Source organism: Bos grunniens, chromosome 21 (assembly GCF_055505025.1).
Source record: "Bos grunniens cultivar Pamir isolate PY7600 chromosome 21, Bosgru_T2T1.0, whole genome shotgun sequence".
NCBI classification, from domain to species: domain Eukaryota; kingdom Metazoa; phylum Chordata; class Mammalia; order Artiodactyla; family Bovidae; genus Bos; species Bos grunniens.
The window spans coordinates 46,293,997-46,317,667 of NC_141185.1; the positions used below are offsets into that span (position 1 = coordinate 46,293,997).

Genomic DNA, 23,671 nt, shown 5'->3' on the forward strand with positions numbered 1-23,671 from the left:
CATACCTCAACATAATAAACGCTATATATGAAAACCCACAGCAAACATTATCCTCAATGGTGAAAAATTGAAAGCATTTCCCCTAAAGTCAGGAACAAGACAAAGATGCCCGGTTTCACCACTACTATTCAACATAGTTTTGGAAGTTTTGGCCACAGCAATCAGAGCAGAAAAAGAAATAAAAGGAATTCAAATTGGAAAAGAAGAAGTAAAACTCTCACTGTTTGCAGATGACATGATCCTCTACATAGAAAACCCTAAAGACTCCACCAGAAAATTACTAGAGCTAATCAAGGAATATAGTAAAGTTGCAGGACATAAAATCAACACACAGAAATCCCTTGCATTCCTATACACTAATAATGAGAAAATAGAAAGAGAAATTAAGGAAACAATTCCATTCACCATTGCAACGAAAATAACAAAATACTTAGGAATATATCTACCTAAAGAAACTAAAGACCTATATACAGAAAACTATAAAACTCTGGTGAAAGAAATCAGAGAGGACACTAATAGATGGAGAAATGTACCGTATTCATGAATCAGAAGAATAAATATAGTGAAAATGAGTATACTACCCAAAGCAATCTATAGATTCAATGCAATCCCTATCAAGCTACCAATGGTATTCTTCACAGAGCTGGAACAAATAATTTCACAATTTGTATGGAAATGCAAAAAACCTCAAATAGCCCAAGCAATCTTGAGAAAGAAGAATGGAACTGGAGGAATCAACCTGCCTGACTTCAGGCTCTACTACAAAGCCACAGTCATCAAGACAGTATGGTACTAGCACAAGACAGAAATATAGATCAATGGAACAAAATAGAAAGCCCAGAGATAAATCCACACACCTATGGACACCTTATCTTTGACAAAGGAGGCAAGAATATACAATGGAGAAAAGACAATCTCTTTAACAAGTGGTGCTGGGAAAACTGGGCAACCACTTGTAAAAGAATGAAACTAGAACACTTTCTAACACCATACACAAAAATAAACTCAAAATGGATTAAAGATCTAAACGTAAGACCAGAAACTATAAAACTCCTAGAGGAGAACATAGGCAAAACACTCTCCGACATAAATCACAGCAGGATCCTCTATGACCCACCTCCCAGAATATTGGAAATAAAAGCAAAAATAAATAGGACCTAATTAAACTTAAAAGCTTCTGCACAACAAAGGAAACTATAAGCAAGGTGAAAAGACAGCCTTCAGAATGGGAGAAAATAATAGCAAATGAAGCAACTGACAAACAACTAATCTCAAAAATATACAAGCAACTCCTGCAGCTCAATTCCAGAAAAATAAATGACCCAATCAAAAAATGGGCCAAAGAACTAAATAGACAATTCTCCAATGAAGACATACAGATGGCTAACAAACACATGAAAAGATGCTCAACATCACTCATTATCAGAGAAATGCAAATCAAAACCACAATGAGGTACCATTTCACGCTAGTCAGAATGGCTGCGATCCAAAAGTCTACAAGCAATAAATGCTGGAGAGGGTGTAGAGAAAAGGGAACCCTCTTACACTGTTGGTGGGAATGCAAACTAGTACAGCCACTATGGGGAACAGTGTGGAGATTCCTTAAAAAACTGCCATATGACCCAGCAATCCCAGTGCTGGGCATACACACCGAGGAAACCAGAATTGAAAGAGACATGTGTACCCCAATGTTCATTATAGCACTGTTTATAATAGCCAGGACATGGAAGCAACCTAGATGTCCATCAGCAGATGAATGGATAAGAAAGCACTGGTACATATACACAATGGAGTATTACTCAGCCATTAAAAAGAATACATTTGAATCAGTTCTAATGAGATGGATGAAACTGGAGCCTATTATACAGACTGAAGTAAGCCAGAAAGAAAAACACCAATACAGTATACTAATGCATACATATGGAATTTAGAAAGATGGTAACGATAACCCTGTATACGAGACAGCAAAAGAGACACAGATGTATAGAACAGTCTTTTGGACTCTGTGGGAGAGGGAGGGGGTGGGATGGTTTGGGAGAATGGCATTGAAACATGTATAAGATCATATATGAAACAAATCGCCAGCCCAAGTTTGATGCATGATACTGGCTGCTTGGGGCTGGTGCACAGGGACGACCCAGAGGGATGGTACGGGGAGGGAGGAGGGAGGGGGGTTCGGGATGGGGAATGCGTGTATACCTGTGGCGGATTCATGTTGATGTACAGCAAAACCAATACAATATTGTAAAGTAATTAACCTCCAATTAAAATAAATTTATATTTAAAAAAAATAAAAAATAAAAGAACTCCAAGGGGAAAAAAAATAATAAATGTTTGATAGAATTCTCCTGTGAATCTATCTGGTCCTGGACTTTTGTTTTTTGGGAGGTTTTTGATCATATCTTCAATTTCAGTGCTTGTAATTGGGTTGTTCATAATTTTTGTTTCTTCCTGGTTCAGTCTTAGAAGATTGAACTTTTCTAAGAATCTGTCCATTTATTCCAGGTTATCTATTTTATTGCCATATAGTTGTTCATAATAGTCTCTTATAATCCTTTGTATTTTTGCATTGTCTGTTGTAACCTCTCCTTTTTCATTTCTAGTTTTGTTGATTTGATTCTCCTCTCTTTTTTCTTGATGAATCTGGGTAAAGGCTTGTCAATTTTATCTTCTCAAAGAACCATCTTTTAGTTTTATTAATCTTTACTATTGTTTCTTTTATTTCTTTTTCATTTATTTCTGCTCAGATCTTTATGATTTCTTTCCTTCTACTAATTTTGGGGGTTTTTTGTTCTTCTTTTTCCAGTTGTTTTAGGTGTAAGTTTAGGTTGTCTATTCGATGTTTCTCTTGTTTCTTGAGGTAGGATTTTATTGGTATAAACTTCCCTCTTAGAACTACTTTTGCTATATCCCATAGGTTTTGAGTTGTCATGTTTTCATTGTCATTTGTTTCTAGAAATTTTTTGATTTCCCTTTTGATTTCATCAGTAACCTGTTGGGTTTTTAGAAACGTGTTGTTTAATCTCCATGTGTTTGTGTTTCTTACAAAATGTTTTCTTGTAATTGATATCTAGTCTCATAGCATTGTGGTTGGAGAAGATGCTTGATACAATTTCAGTTTTCTTAAATTTACTGAGGTTTGATTTGTGACCCAAAATGTGTCTATCCTGGAGAATATTCCATGTGCACTTGAGAGGAAGGTGTATCCTTCTGCATTTGGATGGAATGTCTGAAGATATCAATGAGATCCATCTCATCTAATGTATCATTTAAGACTTGTGTTTCCTTATTAATTTTCTGTTTTGATGATCTATCCTTTGGTGTGAATGGGGTGTTAAAGTTTCCTACTATTATTATGTTACTGTCAATTTCTTCTTTTGTGTCCGTTAGTGTTTGTCTTATGTACTGAGGTGCTCCTATGTTGGGTGCATAGATATTTACAATTGTTACATCTTCCTCTTGGATTGATCCCTTGATCATTATGTAGTGTCCTTCCTTATCTCTTGTAATCTTCTTTATTTTAAGGTCTATTTTGTCCAATATGAAGATTGCTACTCCAGCTTTCTTGTGCTTGCCATTTGCATGGAATGTATTTTTCCATCCTCTCACTTTCAGTCTATATGTGTCTTTAGGTCTGAAGTTTCTTGTAGACAGCATATATATGGGTCTTGTTTTTGTATCCATTCAGCCAGTCTGTCTTTTGGTTGGAGCATTTAATCTGTTTACGTTTAAAGTAATTATTGATATATATGTTCCCATTGCCATTTTCTTAATTGTTTGGGGTTGATTTTGTAGATCTTTTTTCTTCTCTTGTATTTCTTGACTATATAAGCCCCTTTAACGTTTGTTGTAAAGATGGTTTGGTGGTACTGAATTCTCTTAACTTTTGCTTGTCTGAAAAGCATTTTATTTCTCCATTAATTTTGAATGAGATCCTTGTCAGGTACAGTAATCTTGGCTGTAGATTTTTTCCGTTCAGTACTTTAAATATATCCTGCCATTCCCTTCTGGCCTGCAGAGTTTCTGCTGAAAGATCAGCTGTTAAGTGTATGGCGTTTCCCTTGTATGTTACTTGTTGCTTCTCCCTTGCTGCTTTTAATATTCTTTCTTTGTGTTTAGTCTTTGTTAGTTTGATTAGTATGTGTCTAGGCCTGTTTCTCCTTGGGTTTATCCTGTATGGGACTCTTTGTGCCTCTTGGACTTGATTGACTATTTCCTTTTCCATTTTGGGGAAGTTTTCAACTATAATCTCTTCAAAAATCTTCTTATACCCTTTCTTTTTCTCTTCTTCTTCTGGGACCCCTATAATTCTAATGGTGTGTTTGATATTGTCCCAGAGGTCTCTGAAACTATCCTCAGTTCTTTTCATTTTTACTTTATTCTGCTCTTCAGAAGTTATTTCCACCATTTTATCTTCTAGCTCACTGATTCGTTCTGCTTCAGAAATCTATTGATTCTGTCTAGAGTATTTTTAATTTCAGTAATTGTGTTGTTTGTCTCTGTATGTTTATTCTTTAATTCTTCTAGATCTTTGTTAATTGATTCTTGCATTTTCTCCATTCTACTTTCAAGGTTTTTGATCATCTTTACTATCATTATTTTTAAATTATTTTTCAGGTAGTTTACCTATTTCATCTTCATTTATTTGGACTTCTGTGTTTCTAGTTTGTTCCTTCATTTATGTAGTATTTCTCTGCCTTTTCATTATTTTTTTAACTTATTATGTTTGAGGCCTCCTTTTCCCACGCTTCAAAGTTGAATTGTTTCTTCCTTTTTGTGTCTGCCCTCCTAAGGTGGGTCCAGTGGTTTGTGTAAGCTTCCTATAGGGTGAGATTTGTGCTGAGTTATTTGTTTGTTTTTCCTCTGATGGGCAAGGCAAGCAAGTGAGGTGGTAATCCTGTCTGCTGATGACTGGATTTGTATTTTTGTTTTGTTTGTTGTTTAGATGAGGTGAACAACCTCATCTGGTGGTTGGGTGATGCCAGGTCTTGTATTCAAATGGTTTCCTTTGTGTGAGTTCTCACCGTTTGATACCCCCTAGGTTTAGTTCTCTGGTAGTCTAGAGTCTTGGAGTTAGTGCTCCCACTCCAAAGGCTCAGGGCTTGATCTCTGGTCAGGAATGAAGATTCCACAAGTGGTTTGTTATGGCATTAAGTGAAATTAAAACAAATATCCAAAAATGAGAAACCAAAGATGTATCCCAGACAAACTGCAGTTACAAAATCAGGCAAATAATAATTAAAATAATGGAATATACACATATACATATACACCCATGACCAAAGTCAAAACCGTCCAACAAAAATAAAGTACAATAGATTGATCTGGCAAACAAAGGAAACCAAAATTTATATCTACAAGTTAAGAACAAAACTAACTAAAGCACAAACTGGACAACTAAACTAAAGCAAGGTGCCAATTGGAGAATAAAGCAATGAAAATAAAGCTAACAAAATGTTGAGAGGAAAGGAAAGAAAGAAAAGAAAGAAAGAATAGATTTGCAAAGTTAAATAGAGGTAGATGTAGACGATTTATATACATTAAAGATTAACTGCAAGGGGCAAAGAACAGTAGGAAAAGCAAATGAATAAATGTAGAAAAATAATAATAGGTTTAAAAAATTAAAATTAAAAAAAGAGAAAAGACGCAAAAGAAAAAAAAAAAAAAAAAAAGGAAAGCTCCACAGAACTGCAAAAGCCCAACATAGAGGCAGAGGTTTATAACAGCTATAAAATATGTGACTGAGAAAAAAAAAAAAAACCCTCGAAAGCTTAATTAGATTTCATAGTGCCAATAAAATCGACAACTACAACGGGGGGGGGGGGGGGAATGAAAAGAGAAAAAATCCAAAAGAATTGACAGAACAAGTCAAAACATGAGTTTTTCTTGAGTCCCTGCTGTCAGAGTCCTTTCCCGCACTGGGAGTCACAGTCCGCCTCACCTCCCTAGGATGCCTTCCAACATTGTGCCGATCTCTGGACCTGCTGTGAGGGCAGCTCAGATTCTAATCTGGTCCTTCTCCTATGTGTTCTTGCCTCCAGTGTCCACAGCTGTCAAAACTAGTGCGTTTTCTTTTGTAGGAGCTCTCAGTGATCTTTTATATATTCCATAGACACAGAATCTGCCTAGTTGATTGTGTGGATTTAATCTGCAACTTGTACAGCTGGTGGGAAGGCTTTGAGTCTTCTTCCTTAGCCACACTGCCCCTGGGTTTCAATGGTAGTTTTATTGCCACCTCTGCATGTGGGTCGTCCACTGGGGTTTGCTCCTGAGGCTGCTGTGGAGGACTTGGGTCTGCCCCAGTGAGGGCCAGAGGTGTGGAGGTGGTGCAGCTGCTTGGGTTGCAGGGGTTCTGACAGCACCAGGTACTCAAGGGAGTTGGCAGCTAGGGCAGCAGGAAATATAGTGCTCTAGAAGGGTATTGCAACCAGTATTGGCCAGTACGCTCTAGATTCTTGCCTGGAGAACCCCGCCTCCCTGACAGAGTAGCCTGGCAGGCCACAGTTCACAGGGTCGCAAAGAGTTGGACACGACCGAAGCGATCCTGTGTGCATAGACACAAGAGTTTTTCTGCCTGTGGCAGCTCTGTCCCAGTGAGAGTTGAGCGTGAAGGTGGTGCAGCAACTTGGCTTGTGGGGACCCTGGTGGTGCCAGGTGTGCAGGGACACGGACTGCCTCTGCCACAGGAGATATGGCCCTATCAGAATCTTTTTTCAAGCCTCTTGTAGCTGGCAATCAGAAGGGCTCTTTGGCCAGTCTTTCTCTGTGCTCTGCTTGTTCAGGCACTTAGATGGCTCCCTTGCCCGGGGTGCTTCTCTGTTGTTCAACAGGTCAGGCACATAGAGGAACCCCCCTAGCTGGGGTCCTACTGTGTAGATTGGCACACCAGACACTTAAAGGGGCACCCTGGCTGGGGTCCTACACTGTAGTTCAGCGTGTCAGGCATTTGACAGGCCAGTCTCTCTATTATTCAGCTGCTGATGCTGGTGTGTGGGGAGAGAGAGGCTATGGTGATGGTTCCATCCTCTGCGCATGACTCAGCAGTATCGCCTTGCTTCCATGGCTGCCTGGCTTTCCTCCACAGCCATTTCCCACCACAATCTCCTCCCTCACCTCCCCTCACTCCATGTCTCCACAATCAAGAGCAGCCCTCGCCCTGGGATTGCTCCACAATCCCTAAACTCCAGCTTCCAGCCTCTGCGTCTTCTAGGGGACCTGCATCCCTGTCTGGGGTATGTATGGCTGTGGCAAGGACTGTCTGATTCTCATTCCATTTAGGCTGCCACAGATCAGCTGTTTCACTCACAACCTTAAACGTTTCTCCTCTGACTCAAACAGTTGCCCCGATGTGGGGCTGGGACCCCTGCCCCCTGCTTCATTTCCCCCACCTGCTAAGGGCAGGTAAGGGTAGGTCCAGTCTTACTAACTGTAAGGTCCGGAGTTAGAGTAGGCGAGGTTCAGAAAAAGAACGAGACTGGCACTCTACGGGAACAGATCACCTTTAATGAGGCCAGAAGGGGCAGCAGTCAGATTAGCAAGCTGCTGCCACTCCAGTACTCTTGCCTGGAAAATCCCATGGATGGAGGAGCCTGGTAGGCTGCAGTCCATGAGGTCGCTAAGAGTCGGACATGACTGAGCGACTTCACTTTCACTTTTCACTTTCATGCCTTGGAGAAGGAAATGGCAACCCACTCCAGTGTTCTTGCCTGGAGAATCCCAGGGACAGAGGAGCCTGCTAGGAGGCCGTCTGTGGGGTCGCACAGAGTCGGACACGACTGAAGCGACTTAGCAGCAGCAGCATAGAACTTGTGGAGAAGGAGATGGCAACCCACTCCAGTATTCTTGCCTAGAGAATCCCAGCGACAGAGGAGCCTGGTGGGCTGCCGTCTGTGGGGTCGCACAGAGTCAGACACGACTGAAGCGACTTAGCATGCATGAATGCACTTATCTAAGAAAAGAGTAAGTATATATAGGCATGTATGTAGAAAGCTACTGTCTTAAGGGGGCCTGTTCTTCTCCAAGGTTGCTGGGAGTAGTTATCTCTTAAACAGCTGGGGCAAGGAGTTCTGGAGATCGGTCAGAGGCTGGGCCAGCTTGGAGCTGGGTGTAATCAACCTAATGTCTATTTTTCATTTGGGTAAGAGAGTTCTTTGTTTTGCCTAAAATGGTGGGGAGGACCTGGAGGGGAGTTTTAACTCCAGGCTACCTTGAGCCATGCAACTTTCCTTCACTAACACTCCAGTTTTTTCCCCCTAGTTTCTTCATCTTACTGAGTTTTGCATGGTTCTAAAATTTGTATGCAGGTCAGGAAGCAACAGTTAAAACTGGACATGAAACAACAGACTGGTTCCAAATAGGAAAAGGAGTACATCAAGGCTGTATATTGTCACCCTGTTTATTTAACTTATATGCAGAATTTAACTTATCATGCGAAATGCTGGGCTGGAAGAAGCACAAGCTGGAATCAAGATTGCCGGGAGAAATATCAATAACCTCAGATATGCAGATGACACCACCCTTATGGCAGAAAGTGAAGAGGAACTAAAAAGCCTCTTGATGAAGGTGAAAGAGGAGAGTGAAAAAGTTGGCTTAAAACTCAACATTCAGAAAACAAAGATCATGGCATCTGGTCCCATCAGTTCATGGGAAATAGATGGGGAAACAGTGGAAACAGTGTCAGACTTTATTTTTTTGGGCTCCAAAATCACTGCAGATGGTGACTGCAGCCATGAAATTAAAAGACACTTACTCCTCAGAAGAAAAGTTATGAACAACCTAGATAGCATATTGAAAAGCAGAGACATTACTTTGCTAACAAAGGTCCGTCTAGTCAAGGCTATGGTTTTTCCAGTGGTCATGTATTGATATGAGAGTTGGACTGTGAAGAAGGCTGAGTGCCGAAGAATTGATGCTTTTGAACTGTGGTGTTGGAGAAGACTCTTGAGAGTCCCTTGGACTGCAAGGAGATCCAACCAGTCCATTCTGAAGGAGATCAGCCCTGGGTGTTCTTTGGAAGGAATGATGCTAAAGCTGAAACTCCAGTACTTTGGCCACCTCATGTGAAGAGTTGACTCATTGGAAAAGACTCTGATGCTGGGAGGGATTGGGGGCAGGAGGAGAAGGGGATGACAGAGGATGAGATGGCTGGATGGCATCACTGACTCGATGGACGTGAGTCTAAGTGAACTCTGGGAGTTGGTGATGGACAGGGAGGCCTGGCGTGCTGCGATTCGTGGGGTCGAAAAGAGTCGGACACGCCTGAGCGACTGAACTGAACTCAACTGATATATTCTTTTCCTCTTGTCAGGTACTCCTGTCCACTCTCAGCTGGTGTTCTGAAGGCACTTTTGTGTCTGAAGGTGTATTCCTGATGTATCCATGGAGATGTACTCCATGCCCACCTATTCCTCTGCCATTTTGTTCTCTCTGGAGAGTGGTCTTTTGGGGCGCAGGCCTTGAGTGGGTATTGGAGGCTCACGGAAACATGTGCTTTGATTGCCTTCATTAAGGTCCGGATTCCTCCACCTCTTTGCTTAGTCCGCCAGGAACAGTGCCAATCAGTGAATAAGGTCCTAACTGTCAGACCTTTCATACACTGAAAAGATGGTACAGTGAAAGAGTTGATCCCAGGCTTCTCCCATTTTCCATTGTTTTGTTTGTTTGTTTGTTTTCATCACAGACCCATCGTTCAGAAGAACTGCTTGCTGGGAGCTTGTGATGCGTGTTGGCGTGCAGGCCCTTGGAAGCCCTGCACCACAGCCTGTGGCCGAGGCTTCCAGTCTCGGAAAGTTGACTGTGTCCACCCAGGGAGCTGCAAGCCGGTGACTAAGACACGCTGTGCACCCGGGAAGAAACCCGCTTCCTGGCAGCACTGCCTGGGGCCTTCCTGTGACAGTACGTACCCCTCACAGGTATCACAGCTGCCCCCAAACCTTGTCCTAACCTGACCTCAGGGAGCCAGGCTTGTCAGGGTGTCGTCCACAGGGCCATTCTGAACGGGTGTGGGATCTTGGGATGTTGGGGGAGTAGCTGCTTTGATGTGGGTGTGGCTCGGTGTTCTTTAGAGAAAAACCAGTTGAGGGAGTAGGATGGCCACACCGATCACCTCTCCACAGAATCCCTCCTGCCTGGACACTCAGCCCCTCTGCCAGGGCTTCCCTGGATGGGGTTGGGCAGGCATGCCAGTGTCCTGAAGTTCTATGTGAAATGGAATCATGTACGTATTTTTCTAGAAAGCAGGTCCATAGCTTTCCCAGGGTCCATGATGCCCCCAAAGCTAGTGAGAGGAGCAGGTGGCCTGAGGAATCTGAAGTCCCCACAGGGCAGCAAGAAGCCACCTGGCCCAGCTAAGAAGTGGGTCCAGGGCCCTTTTTTAAAAAATGTTATTTATCTATTATTTTTGGCTGCACTGGGTCTTCGTTGCTGCACAGGCTTTTTCTCTGTAGCTGTGATGAGTTGGACCTACTCTCCAGTTGCAGTGCACAGACTTCTCATTGAAATATCTTCTCTTGTTTCGGAGCATGGGCTCTAGGGTGTGGGGGCTCAGTGGTTGTCGCTCCCAGTCACTAGAGCATAGACCCATGTGGTTCACAGGCTTAGTTACCCCATGGCATGTGGGATCTTCCCGGACCAGGGATTGAACCCCGTATCTCCTGCATTGTCAGGCAGATTCTCATCCACTGAGCCACCAGGGAAGCCCTCAGGGCACTTCTGACTCTAGTGCAGAGCAATGACCCTAACCCAAGCCTAGTTACTTTGCTTCACTCTGATCTCGGTTTCTACTTTTCATAAAACTCTAGGTCTCTAATGAGCTCCATGTTAAATGGATATGTATATATATATATATTTTTCAGGAGACTGCACAGACACAACTCACTACTGTACGTTTGTAAAGCATCTTCATTTGTGTTCGCTAGACCGCTACAAACGAAGGTGCTGTCAGTCGTGTCAAGAAGGATAAAACTTTGTGGGGGTCATTATGCTGCTGTGAAGGTAAAACAAAAATGTAAAAACTCGTTTTTCCCCCATGTAGCTTGATCCAAAACATGTGTAATACTTCTCTAAAAGTCTCTCGATTCTACGATCAAACCAAAGTCGATGCAAAATCACCACTGTTAACATTGGATGCTGTCATGTCCCCATGACTGGTTTTTAATTCCAACTCTTTTAAGTGATATATTCCAGGACTAACATAAAATCCCATAAGTAGCAGGCACGCCTTTGCACTTGGGACCTCGGGAGACCCCCAAGGTCACCAGTGCACTGTCACTGGCTGCCTCTTCCTGTTGTTTGTAGACGAGCACAGAGTGGGACATCCTGAAGACTTGGCAAACACAGCAGCTGGTGGCTTCTCTCAGTTCTAGGGTTGCAGCAGGTTGATAAGGCATCTACATTTTAGAAGCTCTGGCCACTAGTCGTTAAGATGTTGGCTCTGATGACATTTCTATGGATTGTAACGTGTCATCTGTGAGAGAGAGTCACTCTGGACAGGCTTATAACCCTGACTGACCCAGAGGTCCTGGGGGGAATGGCACCTTGTCCTCGCTCTTAAGAGAACCTGTGGAAGGAAACACAGAGTAAACGTGGCTGCCGTTTCACAACTGTGGAAGGAAATGTGTGAGCGAATGAGGGATCTTAGAATTCAAAGGAGAGGGAAAGTCCACCTTGTCTACTGATTTTGAAGTATATTCAAAGCGTCCTTTTAAGAGCTGTGAATGAGACTTTTCTAAGCACTATTCTCTTGCACACAAACAGAAAATCAAAGTCTTATAAGACCTAATTTATGCAGAAAGTAATATTCCTAAGGATTTTTATTTTGGAAAAACTGTAAGAAAGTAATGTAACTACGAAACATGATAGCTGACCAGAGTCATTTATAGTAAATAACTGTTTTAGTTTGAACTGATTTTTCGGTGAATCCAAAGTGAATTAGGGTTGAGCTGTAATGTACAGTTAGGATGAGGGGTTAGAGTTGGGGTTTGGTGAGTAAGTTTAGGGTTGGTTTTAGTTTCAGGGTTGGGTTAGTTGAGAATGGAAGTTAAGTTGGGGTTGAGGCTGGAGTTGACTTTATGGATTAGGGTTAGGTCAGAGTTGGTGTGGGTTTGGGTTTGGGGTCAGTGATGGTGTCAGGGTGAAGATGAAGTTTGGAGTGAATGTTATACGTTCTAAAGCTGGGGCTCTTTCCTTCCATCTTACCAGTTACGGCATTAGTTGGCACCCAGCCCCAAATAAGTGGTCATACGTCTTTCTTTGGGGTCACAGCTGCCTGCAGCCTGTGGCAGCAGAGTCTGCTGAGGCAGGTGTGCTGGCCCTAGTCCCTGGTCACACGTAAGTGAACAGTGGGCTCTGGCTTTGGGTGTGTCTAGACAAGCGTGCTGAGTCCCTGCCATATCCTGAGCACTGCAGCTCTTGTTGTCACTGCAGCCTCACTGACACCAGGATGAGCGCTACTGTACTGGAGGGTGTGGCAGTGGGAGTGGGTACAGGGAGGTGATGAGGACACGCCAGCCCCTGAGTTGTTCATCACCAATCACACTTGATTGCTGGAGGTTTTGAGTTAAAAGAGAGAGCATTTGTACAATACTCTTTGTATATATTTTTATATGACTTATAGGTGCAATATTTTATTTTGTACAGTATGTAATAAAGATATGGGACATATATTTTTCTTAGCAACAAAATTTCCTATTAAATTTCTTCATCTTTGTAGTTAAAGTGACTATTTTTCATGTGCTGGTGTACCATTTGTCTTTGATATCATTCAAATGACATTGCTGTGTACTGTATTTTACTACTGTTTCTATCACATAAGAGTTCTGTCATGATTCTGACTAGTAATTCAAAAATAAATGTACTTTGATTATTCAGTGGCATGGCCTGGGGTAATGTCACCTTGGCGGCATTTCTGTGGGTCCAGGTGGGCTGGACCCTGGTGAGCTCAGTGCTCTGGGCTGAACTTGGGAGTGTGGGTTATAGGACTCAGAAAAGAACACACAGAGATCCACTCTCACTCCCTTGTCCTGGACGCTTACTTCCTGTGAATCACAGCTGAGAGAATGTCAAGGGGGGAAGAAGCTCCAAGTGTGCGACCTGGAGCAGGAATGGAGGTGGGTGGTAGGTGGGAAAGCAGCAGCACAGAAGAACTAACACCCGTTTGGTTTTGGTGAGTAACCGCTCCCGATACCATCCAGCTCTTATACAGTTGATGGGTTTGAACTGCTTGGGTCCCCTTACACACAGATTTCTATGACTGGTAAATACTACACTATCCAGGGCCAGATAAAAAAACTCATGGATGCGGAACGGTGAACACAGAGGAACTGAGCGTACCAGAGGGTCAACTGCAGGTTATATATGGATTTTCCGTGGCAGGGAAGGCTGGTGCCTCAACCCCCCACCGCCCAACCCCAAACCATTGTTTAAGGCTCAACTGTATAGCGCTTCAAGATTAGCAGTGAGTCTTTCTACAGGAAATTCATGTTGTGGGAATTGAAATTCCCCCTGGAGTTTCCAAGGTCACATGAGATAAGCAATGGAGCATGGCAGATGTTTCAACAGTGTACTGATACTTCCTTTTCTTTTTTTTCCCTTCATTCCTTCCCTCCTTCCATCCCTTCTTCCTCCTACTTTCCATCCTTCCATATATATACATATAGATATAGGTATTGTGCACACATATCTCCTGTATCTATGAATTCACACTGAATTAAGTCTTGGATACCAGTCCAGCACCATAAGGGTCATGATTATAGTAAAGGTATAGTATGATTATACCTTTTTCTCTCTTTTTTTTTTTCTGCCAATTTCTTTCTCTGACAGGGAGGGAGCCTGGCTCTGATTATCAGCAGTGGATTTTCTTGGTGACTCTAGTATACACATCAAGTAGTCCCAGAACTGATGATGCATACACCCTGCAAAAGGAAAAAATATGCCCAGTGTGGGTACAGCGTTCTTCCTGTCTGTTTCCTTAGTGCCTTCAGTCAGAACCCTCTTCCAGGGTGACTCAGCTCACCCTCTTTCTTCTTGGCCCCTTCAGTGCGGTTACGGCATTCATCTGCTGTACAGTTATACTCTTGTCACAGCTTACGTGCCTTCTTGGGTTCTCCCCACCTCCTGGGTGATGGTTATCATTTGACATGCAGTCAAGTTGGCTCTGTGGTTTACACTTCTCGGGTGTGTGTGTGTGTGTGCATGTGCACTCTTTAGTGTCTGACTCTTTACAGACCCAATGGATAGTAACCCACCAAGCTCCTCTGTCCATGGAATTCTCCAGGCAAGAATACTGGAGTGGGTAGCCATTTCCTTCTCCAGGATCTTCCCAGCCCAGGGATTGAAACTTCATCTCATAAATCTCCTGCCTTGGCAGGTGGATTCTTGAGCACTGGCACCACCTGGGAAGCCCCTATAGTTCTTATAGTTTTAACAAATACAGTGGTTTTCAGCCACCACCACGTTTTCTCACCTAACAGCTCCATTACCCCCCAGATTCCTTTATCTTCCTTTTTGGTAATCAGTAATTTCTCCATCCCAACCAGCCCCCTGGCAATTACTGATATATTTTCTGTCCCTACAATTTTACCTTTTCCAGAACTTCATGCAAGTGTGATCATACATTATGTGGCCTTTGAGGCCCAGCTTCTTTCACTGACCAAAACACCTTTAAGATTCATGCATAATATTGGGCAAATCAACAATTTGTTCCTTGAATTGAGTCCATCTGAGTATACTAGAGATGTGTGTCATTTTTCCATATGACAGATGGGGAAAATGACACACATCTCTAGTATGACACACATCTCTTGTATGCTCAAGCAGACGCAGCTTGAGACTCAATTGTACAAATGTTATACGATTATATGAGTAAAGTTTATAAATGTGTAAACTTTTGTGTAAAACAAGTTTTCATTCTTCTTTGATAAACACCTGGGAGTGGATTTGCTGGCTATATGATACGTGCATGTTTAGAAGAAACTGTCAAACTGTTTTCCACCAGTGACATACAGATGTTCCAGCTGCTCACATCCTCATCAGTACTGGAAACTGTCATGTGTCTGTATTGTATATGCGTTGGCTTCCCCAGATGGCACCAGTGGTAAAGAAGCTGCCTGCCAATGTAGGAGACATAAGAGATGCAGGTTCATTCCCTGGGTTGGGAAGATCCCCTGGAGGAGGGTATGGCAACCCACTCCAGTATTCTTGCCTGGAAAATCCCATGGGCAAAAGAGTCTGGCAGGCCATAGTCCATGGGGTCACAAAGACTTGGACATGACTGAGTGACTAAGAATGCATGCAGTCCAATGGTTACAACTTTGCGGTACGAGTTTGATCTCTGGTCAGAGAACTAAGATCCCACATGCCATGAGGCCAAAACACCAAAACATAAAACAAATATTGTAACAAATCAAACCCCATCCATCAGATCCCTCCCCACAGGAGACAGGAGAGAGCCCAACTCCTGCAGGACATTCAGGAAACTTATCTGCACAGGGACCTGACCACACTGAACACTGGCTAGTTCAGGGCACTTACTATTCTATCCTAAGCTTCCAGGTCATGATTACAGGGACCAAAAGTTCTTCTTGGCCCTTCTGTAAATGTGCAGTATCGTCAGTGCAAGAGGATAATACCCTCTTTTTGCACTTCTGCCCTGCAGTGCAGCAATTCTTGCTCTTCAGAATGATCGTGCTAATTCTTCAGTCATTAACTCCAACTGCTACATGGTACACACTTCTCTAACTGGAGAGGATGCAAAACAGGATGCAAAACAGAGGGCAATACATCTTTCTGGAGAAATAAAGTTAATGAAAACTATGAAGAACCAGAGTTGGCAAAAACTATCCCCTCCACCACTAACATGGAAGGGGAGAGTGTGGGGGGAGGGGGACATGCCCCGGGGGACAGTCCAGTCTGTGAAGTTTCACCCAGTGGCAGAGGAGCCGCAGCTGAGTCAGGGTGGCGTCTCTTCTGGTCCCCAGGCTGCTCCAGACCATCCTCTCAGCTGCCCAGGGCTCCTGAAGGCCGTGGAGGTGCTGGACTTGAATCCCATAGTCCACTTGACTGGGTCCCAGGGGGCTTGGCAGGGCTCTTTTTGTCTTGGTCAGTCATCATGGGTTGTTTCTGGGCCTACTTTACTTGTGCGGGTTTTGCTGGGCAGCCCACAACAACGTTGTCTTATAAACCTCCATATTCTCCCAGCCACGCCCCTCTTTTTCTTGCTGAGGCCAGAGGGAGTGGCTGGGGAGTGGGACTGCCCAGCTTGGTAGGAGCGTCCAGCAGTGTTGGCCACACTTGGGGTAGTGGGTTCCCTCTGGGGCTTTGCTGCTGGTGTCACAGGTGTTGCTGGTATCATGGGTGTCACTGGTGTTGGGGGTGCTGCAGGTGCCACGACGCCCATGGGTGCCTTGGGTGCGGTGGGTGTCAGGGTGCCATGACTGTCGCTGGTGCCTCGGATGCCATAGATGCCTCTGTTGGAGAGTGAGGCCCCAGAGTCACACGAGGAAGATGGGATGGGTAGGGGAGTGGTAGGATTGGTGATCTTGTCTTTTGAATTGTCGGTTGTATCCAGCATCCCAATGGTCTCCTCTGGAAATAGCCAGGCTGGTATGAAGGTGGACACCTCAGGGCTTGGAGGCTGGAGTTTTGGGTGCTGGAGTTCTTCATAGCAAGGTAGGGGTTCACAAGGATGGTACAGGACCCCACCCTGCGTCTATTCAAGCTTAGGCTTTCTGAGCTCTGGCTCTTGGCCCACCTCGAGCCCAGAGACATCCACACCGACACCAACAAGTCCTCTTCACAGAGTAGCTGGAGTGGCTCCTCCTGGCCTATCTTGACCCATGGATGCTGCCAAAGATGAGGTCAACTAGCTCTGTTTGTCGGATTGAGGGTCAGCATGCTTGCTATTAATGTTCTTATTTCATATGATAGGTAGTCGGGCACATGATAATGCCCTGTGAGCACACTCTGCCTCAGCTTCCGGAAATTTTGTCCTTGGAACAGATGGGACCTGGTCACCATGACATACAGGATGACACCAAGGCTCCACACATCTATCTACAGCTACAGATTCAATATCAGACTTGAGAATAAAGATCCTTGGTACTTAGGATAAAAAGGAAAATCAGAAGTGCATGAATCACAGGGAACTAGTACTGCTGATATCTGCTCCTTGTAGCTTAAAATGAATGAATTGCAGAAGGACACACAGAAGTTGCTGACTGACCTCATGTTTTATTATATCTACTCTAAATGGCAACCCACTCCAGTGTTATTGCCTGGAGAATCCCAGGGACAGGGGAGCCTGGTGGGCTGCCGTCTATGGGGTCACACAGAGTCAGACACAACTAAAGTGACTTAGCAGCAGCAGCAGCATAGGAACAGTGAAGGCTACATCATTTCAATCTTTTAAATCTTTAGCTAGTGTCTTTGATTTTCAGGTTATGTCATGTAGAATGTAACTCTGCAAATAGAGATTCTAGAGATGTGGATGCAGGGAGAGCATAGAAGGAGAAAATCATGTTGAGTCACCATTCAACAAGCCAGCTCATGTTATTTATGAGATCATTACCTAGGGGTATTTAAGTGATACTGTTTTCTCTTCTTTTCGACACAATGCTACCATCCTTACAAGCACCTTCGTCCATTCATTCAACATTCATCTTAGTCTGTTTGCACTACCATAACAACGTAGCACAGACCAGCATGGAGGGGGTGGCTTATAAACAACAGGCATTTATTTCTTGCAGTTCTGGAGGCAGGGACATCCAAGATCAAGGTAGGGCCAGATCCGATGTCTGAGGAGGGCCAGCTTCCTGGTTCACAGACAGTCATCTTTTTGCTGTGTCCTCTTATGGCCAAAGGGATAAAGGGGCTCCCTGGGGCTTCTTTCATTAGGGCACTAATCTCATTCATGAGGGCTCCGCCTATGTGACCTAATTACTTCCCAATGCCCCCACCTCCTGCATGTTAGGATGTGACACATAAATTTTAGAGAGACGCAAACATTCAGACACAAACATAGCCATGTTCAACAAATATTTGCCCAGTGCTTGCTTGCTTTTGCCAGAGCTGGGAATACATAGATGACCTAGCCCTTGAGAAGCCCATAGTCTAGAGAAGGAGATGCTCATGTGAACAGATATTTGAAGCAGAGTGACAAGCGCTGTAACGGTTGTTTGTTGTTCAGCCGCTAAGTCATGTCTGACACTTTGCGACCCTATGGACTGCAGCATGCCACACTTCCCTGTCCTTCACTATCTCCTGGAGTTTGCTCAAATTCATGTCCATTAAGTCAGTGATGCTATCTAACCATCTCATCCCTCATCCTCTGCCACCTCCTTTGCCTTTTGCCTTCAATCTTTCCCAGCATCAGGCTCTTTTTCAGTGAGTCAGCTCCAAAGGACACAGTAGCTCTGAGGAGGGGTCCCTAATGCTCTCTGGAGAAGCCAACCAGGTTTCCACATAAGTCAGGATGTTGCTCTGGGAGGAGGAAGAAGAATGTTCCAGGCAGAGAAATCAGGATGTGCAAAGGCAGAGAGAAGTTCCATGTGGGATGGAACATGGAAATCAAATGAATGCCTTCAAATCAGTTAATTAAAAGATTGGATACTCATGAGGCTGAAATTGCTGGTAAAGGTGACATCTTTGGAATATTTAAAACTTTGATTTATTGAAACTGCCTACATTGTTCTACCACCTCCTGCACACACACACATGCACCACACACACACACACACATGCACCACACACACACACACACACACGCACCACACACACACACATGTGTACATTGTGGAATATGCCAAGCCTTCAGTGGCTAGCATTTCAAAGAAATTCATTTGTCACCTTAACAAATACTGGCTGAGCACCTAAGTATATAATGTGTCTAGTCTCAAGGATTTGGCATTCCAGTCAGAGAGATGGATAATAAACCAGTAAACAAATAAGTGTACAGGATATTTCTCTGTGGAAAGTGCTATGAAGAAAAGGAAGTAGGATGGTGAGCCCAGTGGTGATTGCGCATCACTACTTTAGCCTTCTGAGGAGGTGATACGTGAGTCCAGACCTAAAGGATGAGGTGGAGCCATCCATCCCAAGAGGTAAGGAAAGAGCATTTCTGGCAGCGGGAACAGTAAGTGCGAGGACTCTAAAGTGAGCACAGGCTTTGCGTGGTCAAGGAACAGAAAGAAGATTCGTGTGGTGAGGGTTCAGTGGGGTAGAAGGAGAAGGTGTGTGAGATGAAGCTGGAGAGCTTCTGAGGACCAAATCATTCAAGCCTTGAAGGTCAAGGTAAAGACTGGAGTTTTATTCCCAAAATATGAGAAGCCATTGAGGAGTTCTGTATGGGAGGAAATAATGATCTACTTTTTCAATTCATTTGTGTCAAAAATCATCCATCATAAAATGAAAAAAAATCAAATTGGACCTCATCAAAAATGTGCTAATCAAAGGCACTATTAAGAATATGAACACATAAGCCTTAGACTGGGAGAAAGATTGGCAGTCCTGTGTCTGATAAAGAACTTATGTCCAGAATATATGAGGAACTATTACAGTTTAACAATGAACTCTCCCCTTCCTGAGAAAAACAATGGCAAAAGACCTGAAGTTCACACAAAAAAAGACTGACAGATGGAATCAGGAAAATGAAAATTGAAAGCACGATGAGATGCAGTATCACACCTACCAGAAGAGTGAAAACCAACTGATAACGTAAACTTTTTGGCATCAAAAGAAATTCCCAATGCACTGCAGATAGATGGATAAAATGGGACAACCACATTGGAAAACTATGTGGCAGTTTCTAATAAACTTAAGCACATACCTACCCTTGACCCAACAATTCCATTCACAGGTATTTACCCGAGAAAAATGAAAACATGTTCACACACACATACACACACACACAAATACAAGCATGTTCTTTGCAGTCTTTACTCCATAATGACCATCAATAGGAGAATGGATAAACAAACCATGGTATATTCATACAACGGAGTAGTATTCAGCAATAAAAAAGAATGAATTACTGATATACATAACAATATGGGTGAATCTCAAAAACATTATGTTAGAGATCAGGGGGGCAGTCCTAAGATGGCAGAGGAATACGACGCGGAGACCACTTTCTCCCTGACAAATTCATGGTAAGAACATTTGAACGCTGAGTAAATTCCACAAAACAACTTCTGAATGCTGGCAGAGGACATCAGGCACCCAGAAAGGCAGCCCATTTTCTTCGAAAGGAGGTAGGACAAAATATAAAAGATAAAAAGAGAGACAAAAGAAGTAGGGATGAAGATACCCCCAGAAAGGGAGTCTTTAAAAAGAAGTTTCCAAAGACCAGGAAACACTCTCACTGGCGCGTCTGTGGCAAGCCTTGGAATCTCAGAGGGCAACATAACCGGGAGGAAAAATAAATAAATAAAGAATTAAAACCCACAGATTACATGCTTAACGGCAACTCCCAGCAGCCCAGATGCTTGCATCTGCCACTAGCAGGGCTGGACAGGGAGGCGCATGCTGCATTGCTTAGGGTAAGGACTGGGCCTGAATGCTCTGAGGGCAATCTGAGGGAACTAACTTGAGATAGCAATCCACACTGTAGGATAGCTATCCTGCGAAAAGCCCTAACCTAAGATGCTGCCAGGCCCGCTCACAGAACAAAGGACTGAGCAGACCTAGCTGGCTGCAGATCGGCCCATCCCCTGCCGGAGACAAGCAGGCGAGGGCAGCCAGAGCCGGAAGGGGGCAATCGCAGCCCCAGAGAGGCATCCTCTACCAAACTGCAAGCAGGCTTTGTTGCTAACCAAGACTTCTAGGGATTCTGGATGGTCGACGTCCACCGGGAGGGTCACAGCCAGAGATCAGCTCCCCAGAAGAGAGACACGGCACACCTGAGAAGGTATGCCTGTTGTACACCCAGAAAACCAAGTGGCAGGTACGGGGGAGGCGATAAGTCACAGCCACTACCTGGGGGCGACAGCGCTCGCCAAGCACCTGGTCACCTGAGCTACTCGGACCTGGGAAGGGCACAAAACGCAGGCCCAACCAAGTCTGTGCCTCTGTGGAGTACCCGAGAACTGAACCTGAGCGGCTTAGACCTGGGAAGTGCATGCAACCCAGGGCCCGCCTCAGATAGTTCCCGGCAGAGCAACCTAGAGCCTGAGCAGTGTAGACAGGGAAAGCACACACGCCGTGAACGGGGGCAAACCTAGTGTGGCTGAGTTACTACGAGCACTCCCCACACACGCCAGTGATATTTGTTTGCAGTGTTCGTCCCTCCCCACAGCATGACTAAACAAGTGAGCCTAAAAAGTGACCACCACTGCCCCCTTGTGGTAGGGCAGAAATTGGATACTGAAGGGACCAGCAAACAAGAAGCTAAAATAAACAGAGGGAACCGCTTTGGAAGTGACAGGTGCAATAGATTAAAACCCTGTAGTTAGCACCGACTACACAGGAAGAGGCCTGTAGATCTTGAGAAGTATAAGCTGGATCAAGGAAATATCTGAAAATGAACTGACCCCACACTGTCTGCAACGGCTCCAGAGAAAGTCCTATATATATTTACTATTATCATTTTTTAAATTAAAAAAAAATTTTTTTTTAATTTTGAGTCCTCTATTACTCCTTTAATTTTCATTTTTATAACCTACTATTACCTTGCAAAAAAAGACCCTATTTTTAAAGCAAACTTCATATATATATATATTTTATAATTTTTGTGACTTTGTTTTTTTAATATTGTATTTTTGAGAATCTAACCTCTACTCTAGATTTTTAATCTTTGCTTTTTGGTATTTGTTATCAATTTTGTACCGTTAAGAACGCAATCTTCAGTACCCATTTTTACTTGGGACTGAGATTACTGGCTTGATTGCTCTCTCCCTCTTTTGACTCTCCTTTTTCTCCACCAGGCCTCCTCTATCTCTTCCCTCCCCCTTCTCTTCTCTACCCAACTCTGTGAATCTCTTTGTGTGTTCCAGGCTGTGGAGAACACTAGGGAACTGATTACTGGCTGGATCTCTCTCCTTTTGATTCCCTCTTTTATCCTCCTGGCCACCTCTGTCTCCTTCCTCCCTCTTCTCTTCTCTGTGTGACTCTTTGAACATCTCTGAGGGATCCAGATTGTGGAGAGCACATAGGGAAGTGATTACTGGCTAGCTTGCTCTCTCCCCTTTTGATTCCCCCTCTTTTCCTGGCCACCTCTATCTCCCTCCTCCCTCTTCTCTTCTCCATGTAACTCTGTGAACCTCTCTGGGTGTCCCTCACTGTGGAGAAACTTTTAATCATTAACCTAGATGTTTTATCATCAGTGCTGTATAGATGAAGAAGTCTTGAAGCTACTGTAAGAATAAGACTGAAAACCAGAGGCAGGAGGGTTAAGTCCAAATCCTGAGAACTCCTGACTCCAGGGAACATTAATTGATAGGAGCTCATCAAAAGCCTCCATACCTACACTGAAACCAAGCACCACCCAAGGGCCAACAAGTTACAGAGCAAGACATACCACACAAATTATCCAGCAACACAGGAACATAGCCCTGAGCTTCAACATACAGGCCACCCAAAGTCACAACAAACCCACTGACATCTCAAAACTCACTACTGGACACTTCATGGCACTCCAGAGAGAAGAAATCCAGCTCCACCCACCAGAACACCGACACAAGCTTCCCTAACCAGGAAACCTTGACAAGCCACCCGTCTAACCCCACCCACAGCAAGGAACCTCCACAATAAAGAGGAACCACAAACTGCCAGAATACAGAAAGGCCACCCCAAACACAGCAATATAAACAATATGAAAAGGCAGAGAAATACTCAGCAGGTAAAGGAACAGGATAAATGCCCACCAAACCAAACAAAAGAGGAAGAGATAGGGAATCTACCTGATAAAGAATTCTGAATAATGATAGTGAAAATGATCCAAAATCTTGAAAACAAAATGGAGTTACAGATAAATAGCCTGGAGACAAGGATTGAGAGGATGCAAAAAATGTTTAACAAGGACCTAGAAGAAATAAAAAAGAGTCAATATATAATGAATAATGCAATAAATGAGATAAAAAACACCCTGGAGGGAACCAACAGTAGAATAACAGAGGCAGAAGATAGGATAAGTGAGGTATAAGATAGAATGGTAGAAATAAATGAAGCAGAGAGGAAAAAAGAAAAAAGAATTAAAAGAAATGAGGACAACCTCAGAGACCTCTGGGACAATGTTAAATGCCCCAACATTTGGATAACAGGAATCCCAGAAGAAGAAGACAAAAAGAAAGACCATGAGAAAATACTTGAGATAATAGTTGAAAACTTCCCTAAAATGGGGAAGGAAATAGTCACCCAAGTCCAAGAAACCCAGAGAGTCCCAAACAGGATAAACCCAAGGTGAAACACCCCAAGAAACATATTAATCAAATTAACAAAGGTCAAACACAAACAACAAATATTGAAAGCAGCAAGGGAAAAACAACAAATGACACACAAGGGGATTCCCGTAAGTATTACAGCTGATCTTTCAATAGAAACCCTTCAGGCCAGAAGGGAACGGCAGGACATACTTAAAATGATGAAACAGAAAAACTTACAGCCCAGATTACTGTACCCAGCAAGGATCTCATTCAAATATGAAGGAGAAATCAGAAGCTTTACAGACAAGCAAAAGCTGAGA

At 43.6% G+C, this 23,671-nt stretch overlaps 1 protein-coding gene across 13 annotated transcripts in view; it reads left to right on the top strand.

Moving 5' to 3' along the window:
- Window positions 1–12,866, top strand: part of ADAMTSL3 (ADAMTS like 3) — a 376,400-nt gene extending 363,534 nt beyond the window's left edge. For 7 of the 13 annotated variants that reach the window (XR_015149982.1, XR_015149987.1, XR_015149989.1 and 4 more), the window contains 2 exons: window positions 9,680–9,894; window positions 10,854–12,866. Coding sequence is in view for 4 of the 13 variants with exons in the window: in XM_086364277.1 (XP_086220403.1) it covers window positions 9,680–9,894; window positions 10,854–10,960 (322 nt within the window). In the remaining 9 variants the exon portion in view is untranslated. Of the gene's footprint in view, window positions 1–9,679; window positions 9,912–10,853 lie in introns of all 13 variants that reach the window. The other 6 variants (XR_015149981.1, XR_015149986.1, XR_015149984.1 and 3 more) reach the window with 2 other exon arrangements.
- Window positions 12,867–23,671: the final 10,805 nt, after the last annotated feature.